The sequence below is a fragment of the Rhipicephalus sanguineus genome, chromosome 6 (genome assembly GCF_013339695.2).
Source record: "Rhipicephalus sanguineus isolate Rsan-2018 chromosome 6, BIME_Rsan_1.4, whole genome shotgun sequence".
Lineage (NCBI taxonomy): Eukaryota > Metazoa > Arthropoda > Arachnida > Ixodida > Ixodidae > Rhipicephalus > Rhipicephalus sanguineus.
The window spans coordinates 36323399-36336756 of NC_051181.1; the positions used below are offsets into that span (position 1 = coordinate 36323399).

A 13358-nucleotide genomic window follows, 5' to 3' on the forward strand; every position below is an offset into this window, starting at 1 on the left:
GCTGCGCAAATATACCTCAACCACTTCGAATGCCTCACCGATATTTTGTGTTTTGAAATGATGCTAGTGTACTACTGGCAATACTTCACAGATTGCAAGCAATAAATTAGGTTGGTAGAATGATGAGAGAATTTTTCATGCAGAAATAGCTAAGCAAAACGACCTAAGGACAAATTCAAGACTCAAGGACAGCATTTTTTTACAAGTGTGTGACGAAAGAACAAGGCCATGACGCAAGTTTTGAATAACACAGCCAACAAGAGGACTGATCGCAGCACAATGTAGATGAGGAAATCGCTAAGCATGTGATGGCAATGAGAGCTCAAAGAGAAGGCAAACACAAATCTCCTGTTTGGTCCACGCATGAAGTGCACTTCACCACCCAGGCAGGGACCAAAGCTACCCAGTCCAGCAGTTGGCACACGAGCAAAGCACTTCCCGCACGGCTTGCTGCACACGGGGGCATACTGCGAGATTCACACCGCGGGCCTTCTTTTGAGTCGAGGGGGGTCAGGGGCGGGCCGACAGAAGAGACTACAAGTTGCATACGATGCGCCCCGCTCCGTCGCTCCCCCCTTGGGCGCCCCGTGCTCAGGTCCAGCTGTACGGTCCGGGCAGGTGGGCCTGCGAGTAAGTGGCCGCACTTCCAGGCAGGTAGGGTGCCGCCGCAGTCGAGGCGGCCACGTGCGCCGCGTGCGGTGCGCCGCCAAAACCGCCCGAAGTGATGCCGAAGCTGGCCAGAGAGTGCTGGTAGCCCAGCGAGGCCAGCGGGTGTGCCAGCGACAGGGGTGACGCCAACGACGGCAGGCCGCCCGCAGTTGCTGCGCTCGGACGCGACGGCCGACGCAGACGAGGTGGGCGGTGCAGCGCCCTGCTGCGACTCGTCCGTGTGCTCGGAATGCGTGGTGGCCCCGCCGCCGCCAGGACTGGGCGTCGAGCCGCCCGACGGTGGGTTCGAGTGGCTCTGGTTGCCGTGGAACGTGTCTTCGCCGGACTCGGAATCGCCACCGTTGTCGTGCTGCTGCTGGTCTCGCGTGCCACCCCCCTGGTCATCGGCCTGTGCCGCGGCAGCTGCAGCGGCTGCCTGCTGCTGTTGTTGTTGTTGCAGTTTGGCCGCCTGGCTCTCTGCTGTTTGCTGCTGTGGAGTACAGAATGACCGCCTCTTAGAGCACCTTCCTAAGATTCCCCCACAACAAACACTTCCTGCATGCTTTTTTCTGAAATTGCACAGCTGCATTAAAGGAGGTAGGGCCAGATTAACTACACCTTTCAAATTCTAAGCAGCAAGTTTTCAAGCAGCCATCACCTTGTAGATGTAATCAGTGGGCACGTGTACTCAGTGTAACCAGTGTTTCATGTACTCTATAGTCTGTTACAACGTACAAGGTCCGCCACGAAAATTGCAGCGAGCCTACGATTCATCTGTGCAAGGAAGTTGTGCTGGGTGGTTTCCGTTGTAACCATAAGTACTTTTTCACTGCTATAATAAATACTACGCATACTAAAGATTAAATGTTCATCGTCCCTACTTAAAATGTTACATTTATCAGAGCAATGATGTCAGAATCTTTGCTGAAATCTGGCAGGAAGTTCAAGTTTTCGGCTGAAAACCAGCGACACGAACATATATCTGTATGGGAAGACTGCCTATTTGAATTGCACTAAAAATGCTTGACGTCGCAGAAATGAGAAAATGCATTTGGATAGGCAATCTATGCAAATTCTCTCTGGATTTATGCTTAGGTTGTAAAGGACACTCCACACTACTTTATATAAGTGCCAGAGTTGGAATTTTGTTGCCTGTTGCCACAAGTTAAGACAGAGCCAAAACCACAGCGTCTATGAAGTCTACAAACCTCCTGGTTTTGCCATAGTCCTCTCTGCAAGGCAAGTGACAATGTGGTACTGCCACCCAAGGGCTTACTTACCTTGCGCCTGTACTCCTCCATGTTTTGTTCGTACTTCATCTTTTCCTCGTTTTGCCTCTCGACGTAAGGCCGCTTGTCCTCCTCCGACATGCCCCGCCACCTTTCCCCACCTGAGCAAAAAAGAAATAAGCAAAGAGATCAAACTCTGCTGATGCGATGGCACACAACGAAAAAAATAACTGTCCTCACAGAATGCAAAAGTTATTCTCCTGGCAGTTTCCTTTCTCGTGTGATCCTGTGTTGCTGGCTTTAGTGACACAATTGAAACCCACAATAACGAAATCGCAAAACAATGAAATAAGTTGCTGTCCCCGGAAAACGGCCATAGTATTCGATGCATCTCGTATTTCTCGACAACGAACTGTTGCTGAACAGCCATCGCACAAGAATGAAAATTGAGGAGACGTTTCCCCACACATTTCCTGTTCATGCAAGGTAGGCATACAGTAAAAGCTCGTTAATTCGGATTTCTAGGGACCGGAAAAAATGTCCGAATTAACCGAATGTCCGAACTATCGAATGGTCGAAATAAACACAATAAATGCACGAGTTTTTTCAACATACCTTACTTAACAAAGTAATCGCGGATGCTTGTCTGTTTTCGAGCAGAAATTCGCGCGGACACAATTTTTCTGAGCCTTTCAAGGTGCTCAGCAGCTCGCATGTCTGCAGTACCGCAAAAGTTTCACCTGTCATCCAAGCTTTTCGGTTGGCACGGTAATCCACGGGAAGATTGTTGATGTTCTTAAAGCAGCGTGGCTTTTGAACCTTTCCGATAACGAGAAGTGGCAAGCGCTATGTTCCCATCACGTTGGGGGATAAAAGTACGGTTACTCGTTCCTTGCTTCTTGCCGCCGATTGAAGAATCCCCTTTCATCACTCTTCATCACTTCTTGTCAGGAGAGCCCGTTATTCAGAGCACGCAAAATTTCTACTTTGGTGGTGAAGTCCTTGGCCTCGTACTTGGGCTGCTTCACCGGCGTTGCCATCGGCGGAGAGTGCGGTCGCACGAGAAGTCAGCACAAAAGCACCAGCAACGATCAAGCTAAAGGAGCCGTACTGAAACGTTCCTCGATAAATCGGCGATCAATGATGTGGCACACCAACGGGAACAAAGCAACAAAACCCACACGCGAAAAAAAGGCGTTCAGTCTCAATCCAAGCCAAGTCGATAATTCTTTAAGGACGGCGAGGGCCTCCGCGGCTTCCTTCACAGTACGAGGGGACCTGTGTGGCTCAGTGGCAGCTCCTCTTCACGCTCTTCATTCTCGGATTCGTCGCCATGCATCACTTCCTTGACGATTTGCTCATCAGTCAGAGAGCCGGCAGTGGCAACGCCATCAATGCCGATATATACGTCGAGTGTCACTGCATCAGGCATAACACTTCCGAAATCCTGCCCGTCATCGGCACCATCGTTCGGCGACACTTCGGCATCGCTGGAGTCGGGTACAACAAAGCCACTGTGCCTGAAACAGTTGGCAATGGCGTGCGCAGGCGTGCTCTGCCACACATACGCGAAGACCACAACTGCGCTCAGGAGACTCACGTCGTATTGTTTGCCGACGTCATGGCACAGGAGCTACTTCTTGCCGGGAGAGCCCATTTTTCAGGGCACGTAAAATTTCTACTTTGGTGGCGAAGTCCTTGGCCTCGTACTTGGGCCACTTCGCCAGCGTTGCCATTGACGGAGAGTGCGTTCACACGAGAAGTCAGCACAAAAGCACCAGCAACGATCAAGCTAAAGGAACCGTACTGAATTGTTCCTCGATAAAACGGCGTTCAACGATGCAGCACACCAACGGGAACAAAGCAACAAAAATGACATCGCGCTAAACCCACACGCTATCACGCGCGAAGAAAAAAGGCGTTCAATCAGTCTCAAGTCAAGCCAAGCCGATAATTGATGCCCATGGCGATGCTGCGTTTGAGCTTCACTTTTGTTCCGAATTGTTCTTTTTTCGTTTTCGAGCCTCGCCAGCGGCCCGAAAGTCGGCGAATTATCTGATTTGCGGTCAAATCTGTCCGAAATAACGAGCGCCCAGTCTCATAGAGTGATGCGTATATTTACAGGGACCAGATGATGTGTCCGAATTAACCGATTTTCCGAATTAACGAGTCGAATTAATGAGCTTTTACTGTACTATAAATTGTGCTAAATGTCTTCACTTCACACTTGAACTGCCTTTACCACCAATTCATACCTGCCAAGTTTGGAGAAACGGAATCCGGGAGATCTACTCAACGGGGGGAGGGGAAGGGTACTGCGATAGCAATTATATGAACACTGTCAGCGGGATTTTGCGGTCGCCGCTAATCTGTACAGAGTCCAAACCGATAAAATCGCTTACGCATCGTCTGTTTCACGTGCGAGTGAAAGCGCGCTAGCACTAGGGACGAACGCGGTTGAAGCAGAGATGAAACGACCCGGCCGTCACCGTCGCGCGAAGGGCACGTACACATGCGATAACATCGCTCCGCGTGCGAGGCCTGTCGCCGCTTGCTTACCAGTTATTTCGTCGGGCAAGGGACCATAAGGGGCGCCGTTGAGACTGGGACGGTCGCGAGCGCTGGCGAACGCGCTATCGCGACAGACATCGGTAACGGCTACCCTTTTAAGTGCTGGACTGCGGCGCAAAGTGCACAGCTACTTCATGCGCAATGAAACTGAGTTGAACCTTTCTACCATCGTAAAAAAAAAAAAAAAAGAAGAATCCTTTCTACTACGTGGCCAGACAACTTTGCTCATGTGGCCAGACGAAGCACTGGACGCGTGGGGCAAAACTGGACTTCCGGGAGATTTTGCTATGACCCGTACAACCGGGAGAAACGTTCAAAATCCGGGCGTCTCCCGGGTAATCCGGGAGACTTGGCAGGTATGCCAATTGCACTTGCGTGCATGCCACCATCTTTGTTTACAAAATCTGTACAATGCTGGAAGCAGTTTCACATGCCAGACATTGGCTTTGCCACCATGTTGCTTGTTTGGTTTTCCATAGCAGCATTGCCGTTCAAACAAGAGGCATGGCTGCCCACTTTTCTTGTGCTGCCGCTCACAAGTGGTTTTGCTCGTGCACGTAAAGTTTGATTTGCAGTTGGGTACAAGACCTTTCCTGATAATGTTCTGTGGCAGCCGTACAGCGACGTGGCCAATCAGTGACGGATGAGTGATTGCCATGGCTACGTCGGGGCATGTGAATCGGATGCTTTCGAAATGATGTGGGCGTTCCTTGGAACACACAATTATGTCACATAATAAAGCTTCCAGAGTTGAAAAAGATCTGCGTGTTTACCACATTGGAAACTATTGACAAGCCAAGCTAAGTGAATTTTGGCATAAACTTTCCGTTTTGCTGACTGTTTCCCTATTCGTACTGTATTATTTCGCGCAGGATAGTAAAATTTTTTTTTGGTTTCGCCACCAATTTTGCTATTGCGGCCTTCAAATGTATACCTCAACTGTGTAGTCTGAAACATGACAAGTTTGAAATACATGGAGTTGCTTAAAGTCTGCAAGCCAGTCCTTGAGGTCACGATATTGTCTAATTTTTTTTTGCCCATAGAAAACTTTTTCCAGATGACATGCAGCCAAAGATCTCCCCCCTTTGTTTGCACTACTCAAGGTCACAAGCCTTCAGTATATATATATATATATATATATACACACACACACACACACACACACACACACACACACACACACACACACACACACACACACACACACACAGTAGAGCCCCGCTGATACGTTTTTGAAGGGACCGTCGGAAATAAACGTTAAGAGACGGGAAATGCAAGAGCCGAAAAACAGGAAAAACAACAAAATATTTAGTGGTACAAAATTTTATTTCAATGCTTACACGTGAAAAAAGCATGCAACGTTGCCTGGTGCTTTTACTCATGTCCGAGCAGCACGAAAAGTTTTTGGAGCACCTGCAGTCACATCCTTTTTATAAATCTAGTGCCACTGCGGCCGACACCTGACAAGCAATCGCTTATGGCTATACCTTCGCGAGATTGTCGCCGGTTGTGTCGGCGTCTCTGAGCGATACTGTAGAACCATTGGCATAGTGCCGGACCACCGTGGCTTGTAGTAAACGGTCGAACTCCTTGCATAAGTAGAAGTACCCCCGAAAGCGGCTCCACCAACTCCTAAATTTCATCACTGGTGCACACATTGGCGCACTCAGCAACGATTGCGTCGACGGATAGAAACGCGAAGCTCGGGACGGCGTCTTCCACAGAAATGTAATCAACGTATGTGATTTTTTTAGCACCAACAGCTGTAGGTGTGAAATAACTAAGCACCAGAGCGGCGAGTCTGACCGCCAACTGCGCGCACGACCACGCGAACTCCAACCAGCTCGAACTCCTCCAACCAATAACGATGACGATGAGCCTATGCCAACGCGATGGCAGAAGTAAATGCCAATGTGGAAAAGGACGTAACAGCCGGGAAAACGCAACAGAAAGGAACGTAACAGCGGGGTTCTACTGTATATATAAAAAGAGAGAGAGAGAGACAGGGGGCGGGGGACGACGACGACACTAGCTAACTTCCACATGCAAAATAACAGTCCTTTGACATGGTCTGTCGCAATGAAAGTGGTGCATCACCATTAGCACTTCACTAGGTGCAGACACGACGCATGCAAGTTCCAGTCAACCACGAAATGAACCTATGTGTACGCACACGCACAATAAAAGGTGCTTTGCTGCCATTTTGTTATGGCAATGACACTGCATCTAAACAAATGCCACAAACATGGTTTCGGTTTCTGAACTTGTTTTAATGAAAAAAAGAGGAGTGTGTGAGAGAGCAGTAAATAAGACCATTAATGCATTGAAAGTGTGGGTCAACTGCCTGGAAAGTAGTACAGTAGAACCCCGCTGTTACGTTCCTCACTGCTGCGTTTTCCCGGCTGTTATGTCGTTTTCCGCCGGTCCCGGCATAGCTCCCATAGGATACAATGTATTGGGAACCCCGCTGTTACGTCGTAACTGTCGGACCGTTCCCGTATGATATGTCGCGAAGTGCGCTCGGAGCCGACCGAGTCACGACCAAAGAGAGCGGCCATGGTGCATTTTCACGCAGCTTGGCCTCGTTTGAACGTAATATTAGCCGCATGAGAGGCGCAAGCAACAGAATCTTTCAATTGATCCAAACAAAAGCATGGCCTTCGAGATTCAAATTGCAAAGATGGCGTCTATGACGTAACTGCTCGCGAAAACAAGGCCTTCGAGATTGGCATTTACTATTGACAAAAGCATAGCCTTTGAGATTTGTATTGCACAAACATGGCGTGTATGACGTAATTGCTTGCGAAAGCAAGGCCTTCGATATTGGCATTCACTTCTGCCATCGCGTTGGCGTAGACTCATCATCATCGTTATTTGTCGGAGAACGGGAGGAGTTCGAGCTGGTTAGAGCTCGCATGGTCGTGCGTGCAGTTCGCGGTCGGACTCGCCGCGCCGGTCGTGATTGTGTGTGCTTAGTTCTTTCATGCCTACAGCTGTTGGTGTTAAAAAAATCACATACGTTGATTACATTTCTGTGGATGAGGCCGTCCTAAGCTCCGCGTTTCTATCCATCGACTAGATCGCGGCTGAGCGCGCCAATTTTCGTGCTGCTCGTAAGAATTGAAATAAGATTCTGTACCACTAAATATTTTGCCGTTTTTCCTGTTTTTCGGCTCTTACGTTTCCCGTCTCTTACGTTTATTTCCTACGGTCCCTTCAAAAACGTATCAGCGGGGTTCTACTGTATCAGTACTAACGAACTCCACAGCGAGTGTGTGTCTGAAGATAGGGTGTGATGTTCTTTACAGTGCACACTGCTCCAGCTGCTGCCACAAAACACTGATTTGCCAGAAGCCAATCACAACACAGGGCACACATAGCACACTTTGCATACTTCCTCACACATCAATACTGTGGCACCACCACTCGGCTACACCTGGTGATTACTAAAGTGAACAGCCTATGCCACTTCTCTTAAAGACACATTGAAGCGATTGCATTTTGGATGGAACACGCGCTTACTTTGCACGAAAGGTAATAAATGCCACGTCTTGACAACCCTTTCCGCCTCTTTTTCCTCACGTGCCCCTTTTGCATTCTTTAATTATATTTAGCATTTGCAAAGGAGCACAATGCTGGCATGACAGATCCAGCGATATCAGCCAGTTTTTTTCATCTTCATCATGTCTTGGACTCCTTCAAATGTTGCTGCATAATTGGCGGTGCCATTGACTTGGTGACAGCTGCCTCAGCTGTTTACATTTTCCCACAGGTTGTAAGAAGACAAGATTGCTTCACAGTGTTCTTCCATAAGTGATGTCTCCTGCTTTTGACATCACAGCAGTTTCATCGCGTAAATAGAAGAACTGGTGCTATGACATAACCACCAGAATGACTGCGACGCATACTACAGTGCAAGAGAATATTCTAGTGCACTGCACTAGAATGACTCTGCTACAATTAATCACGTCACCGTGGTGTTCACTTCTAACATCAGCTTGCACCCAATATAGCACAAGAACTGTGTTTTTATGGCTGTGGCAATGGCTAATATGTTTGTGATACGTAAATTGTATAACTGGCACGGTCTTGCACATACATAACCTAATTGCAGCCAATTCTTGTATGACAACATGCAAAATTCAAAGTGCATGCAATGTGTGGTTTAAGACTATTTTGCCACGTTTGGCTGCAGTGAACAGAAAGGGAGAGACTTATGTTTGCTGTTGCTTTCCATGCTGATAATTGAGCAGCATGTGCAAGCACCCAGAACACTCTCCTGGTTTCAGTCCTAGATTATCGCCACAACTTTTGCAGAACAAGTTTCTTCCCCATCTCCTTATGCATTGCAGTCAGTGCAAACAGCGCGATGTGCTGCGTTGTTCTTGCCCACAAAATTCGAGGTTCGCCTCGCACACCGGCGCCGTGAGCGGAGTTAGGCCTAGCGACGACTCCGAGCAGTAGACGCGCTGCCGCGGTGTGCCCAATGTTTGTTTCAAAGTACTTAAGGCATGGTCGCAAGTACAAGAAGTCATCCTGCGATTATCTTCGTCACGACGTACAAAGTGTTGATAAGCAGAACCTCCAACCGCTGATCCGACGAGTCAACGCTAAAGGGTCGGACCGAGACGCGCGCTTACGATGTTCGCTACGAGCGCGGTGCGCCATCGTAATCTGATCGGGCTTCCGCTTGCAGCTCCAAACTAAAGCATAGTTATATTCTACATGACTGTCAAGCCGTGACCTCGCAAAGCGCAAGCAGCAGCCAATGATCTCGCGAAGCGAGCATCGGACCAATGGCGAGGTGTGCTGGGGCAACATGGTGAACGCGGCCAATCGGAGGCCTCAAAACGACCTTCGTACATTTGCTTTTTCTGCGCTTGTTTTTGAAGGGAGGAGCCAGCTGAGGCGGGGAATTTGAAGACTGAGAAATGCGTTTTCCGATGAGCCCAAGATATTGGTGCCCGGTGGTGCCATTGCGGAGCTATGATTTTTTTTTAAATTTGTTTTTTTTTTTTGTGATTTCCGCAATTTTTGCCATTTCGGGAGGCGCAACAAATTTTTTAAAGCACTTCTACGCGGTTTTTGGCGAGGATATTTTGGAACCAGATATAAAAAGGGCTACAGAAACTGAAAATGTGAGTTTCAAAAAAATCGATTTTTTTTTTGCCATTTTTCGCGATACCAAAGCCACGTCCTCCCTTAATCACTGATCGACCGGTCTCTACCGTTACCGAAAAGATGGAACACCCTTTGCGGCACGTGGTGTTGACGAGTTGAAGGGGTGCAGTGAACTTTGTCGTGCGATGAAAAGTTATTGCGGTTATCACTTCTTGCATTTATAGCTTCTTGCGTTCCAAGGCATTGTTTGGTTCATCATAGGCGGTCGTAGCTGCAGAGAATGGCATCATAAAAGGCCGCCGCGTGAAAGTTGATCGCAAGGCTTGGTGCTGCCTCCTATTTCTTTTTTTTTCCTCGCTGGCATTCTGCCACTGAAGAAACATTTGAAAAGTAAGCGACCTTGCTTGCAGCGTCCGAAATCTGTGTGCAGTGCTCGCCGATCTACGATATCTTAGTCGCGAGTAAGCTGGAGTGGGACATGCGCGAGCGCACGCCTCTCAGGTTTTAGAAAGACCAATTTAACTTTTCTTTCGCTTCGTATGCACCATATTTTTACCACGATCGTGTCTGAAAAGTTCGTTGTAAAAGTAGGAGGCTTTGAGGAATGTTTGCCATATGTAGATGCAATTTCAATGGGTAGCACAGTAAATCGTAAGTGCACCAAAATATGGTCGTTATAACCGATAAGATGGTTATACCTGGGATCATTATAAGTGGGTTCGACTGTATCTATATCATCTGATGGAGGCACACAATTTTCTTTGGCACAAAAATCTTTGTAATTACTGGCATAGCGCTCAGACGGGAGTCTGATGCCATTAAATGCATAAGCTTGCCGGGACCAGAGGGCCCAAGTTACCCAATTTTCCAAGTTCACGAGCGTTTAATCAGTGATGCTACCGAGGACTTCTGATTTGGAGCAATTTTTGGAGCAGCAAAATTTTCGTTTTGGAGCACTTATGAGCAGCAAAATTTTCATCTTGGAGCACTTTGGAGCAGATAATTTTGCATCTGGGAGCACTTTGGAGCAGCGAATTTTACATCCTGGAGTGCAATACAGAAGCATATTGCATTAACATTCAAGCACCTGAGTATTATTATGGGGCTCTTATGAAGGCTAGAAATATTTCGATTCATTGCAAATCTCATGGAAAAAATCATCTCAGGAGCATAGGCGTGTGCACAGGGGGGGGGCGCAAAATCTGCCCCGTACATTGACCCTTGCGATAGCAATTATATGGACACTCTCGGCGGATTTTTGCCGTCACCGTTGCCGTAATTTTCCGTATAAAGTCCAAATTAATAACATCACCACGCGCATTCTAGCCGCGGGTAAAACCTCGCGAGCGCTGGCGACGAACGCGGCTGAAGCGGAGATTAAACTAGTTGGCCGTCTGTCTCCGTCGCACGGTCAGCGCATGAGATAACACCTTCCCACGTGCGGGCCTGCCGTCGATTGCTCATCAAACAGAGAGGAAACGCCCCGCCCGTCTTTCGTAAGGAGCATGAAGGGACGCCAGGGGAGCGGAAGGGGGGGGGGACCGCATCGTTCGAAGGGCGCAGTCGCTTGCGCGCGCGCTATCTCGAGGCATCAGGAGACTGCTCGTAAACTGGCTGTGCTCTCAACACTTACTTCGCGTTTAGAGAACTCAGAGCAAGAAAACGCTTCGGTTCCTGGAGGGGCCATATTCCCTTAAAGGGCCCCTCACCAGGTGACCTAACGAATTTTAGTTACACATTGCAAGTTGTTGCGAGCCCAATAAAGAGCATTATGCCGCAAGAATTTTTCTAATCGGTCAGTTAGAAGCTGAGAAAAACAATAATTTGTAGCGGCGCGAAACCATGATGCGAGGAGGCGAGCTGCAAACCCTCGCCGCTCGCCCCGCGTAGCCTTCGCAAGCCAAATCCCTTCCCTGCCCTCTTCGGCACGCGAGCGGAAGGATCACATAACGCTTACGCATGAACACGTCATGCGCACAAAATGTCACGAGCGCATGACGCGCCCGAACCAGCCCGAGCCCCCGAGCCGCGAGCGGTGTTTGTGGTGGCGTTCTTAGCGCTTCATCTCTGCAAGTTATGCCGAATGCGCCCTCGCCGATCACTTGGCTTTCAACCTATTACTGAGCACGAAAGCTGCAACATTTGTACGGACGCGAGACTAGCGGTGTGCCGCATGAACATCTAGTTAGACGCGGGAGGATAAATGAGCCTAATGAGCGCTGGAACGCAGTAGAAAATTAGTTTCGTTGTAAAGGTTGGCGTCTGCACGATGCGCAAAGCGCGAGAACACGAACGCGTGCGAAACGGAGGTAGATTAGTCTCGAATCTCGCTGCGATTCGCAGTAAAAATTAAAAAAAGAAAACGCACACATTCCGTTTGTGTGTTTTATTATTGCTCTCAAGTTTTATTCATCCATTCAAGCAACAAATTACAAAAACTACGCGTCGTGTCAAATAATTATCGCAGTGTCACGTGCTACTGTTGGCGACGTCAGAGCACACTCGTCTACGTAGAGGAGCGACGTCACAGCACTACTATCTACGTAGGGCCATTCTCTCATGCACGTCATCCCCTCATTCTCTGGGCGCGTGGACGCGATAAGAAGGGCAAGCAGCGTTCAGCTTGAAATTTGACCCATTTACGCGGCGCGTAGCGTTGCAAATTTTGGCAGACGTAATGGTGAACGCCTAGTGCATGGATTGCGCTCGTCAGCTCAAAATGGTCAAACCTGGTGAGGGGCCCTTTAAACCAGCGTTTTGTTGAGTTAAGGCTGTTTCACATGCCGCGATTGCAGCGAATAAAATCGCTCGGTTCGCTCTATCCGCTCTCTTTGCAACCGCCGCTAATGGCGGTTTCGTTTCACATGGACCGCGAATGGTCTGCGATTTTTGCTCTGCGACTGGCGCGGCGCGCAAAGTTGCTTGCTGCCGTTGTTCGTGGCAGACACGGCATTTTTTAATGTAATGTAACAATATGTGCGTTATGATATTCTTAAATTTTCATCGCCGGTAGCGAAGAGCACGCGTATTTTGCCATTTAAAAACACTTTCCAATCTAAATTCACTTGAGAATACGCAACAACGGCCATAACCAAAACAAACTCGTTCGCGCAATTTTGACGGCTCGGCCGGGTCGGCACAATTTCGACGGGTCTGGACTGAAAAATCGCTCCGCCGCTGCGAACAGAGCGAAATATTTCCAACATGTTGGTCGCTCGCCGCTGACCGCTGCGGCGAAAGCGATCGGCCTTTTTTTTCGCTGCGAGCGAATTCGCAGCCTGAAAATCGCTCTGTTTTGTGTCACGTGAAACGGCCTTTACGCGAGATCGGATCCACAAGAGTTAGCTGCTAGTCTTACTTCGTTTAACAATACAATTTTTTGGTATCGCATTCATTGCTTCGCTCTTAAGCGAAACTGAGTTTTTTATCCGTTAGCTATTGACCCCCGAAAGCGAGGGGCGGACGCGTAACATGGCGTAGCCGCTTCACTGTGGGCCGTCAGCGACGGGCCCGCTACTGACAGCTGCGCAGTTGCTGCTGCTCCGACCAGGAGATATGGGTATTTACCGCAGAGTGATTACAAACTTGGACGTGCTGGCGGAAGGAATTACGAAAAACTGTTCTGGATGAAGATCCATGGATAAAGTATATCTGAGGAAAAGTGTCAACGCGTTTCCACCGTTCGCGTGCCCTTCCATAAACGCGAAGCAAGGAAAATTCGATATTGTCCCATATATCTACTGCGAGCGACCCAGATTTCATTCCGCGATGTCCGGAAACAGAAGTGAC

At 48.7% G+C, this 13358-nt stretch overlaps 1 protein-coding gene across 1 annotated transcript in view; it reads right to left on the bottom strand.

Annotated features, from left to right (window-relative positions):
* Positions 1-245: 245 nt before the first annotated feature.
* LOC119395697 (high mobility group protein DSP1-like) overlaps positions 246-13358 on the bottom strand; it is a 52020-nt gene continuing 38907 nt past the window's right edge. The window contains 3 exon segments of the mRNA XM_049416751.1: positions 246-813; positions 815-1138; positions 1929-2038. Of these exon segments, the coding sequence (XP_049272708.1) occupies positions 592-813; positions 815-1138; positions 1929-2038 (656 nt within the window). The 3' untranslated portion in view covers positions 246-591.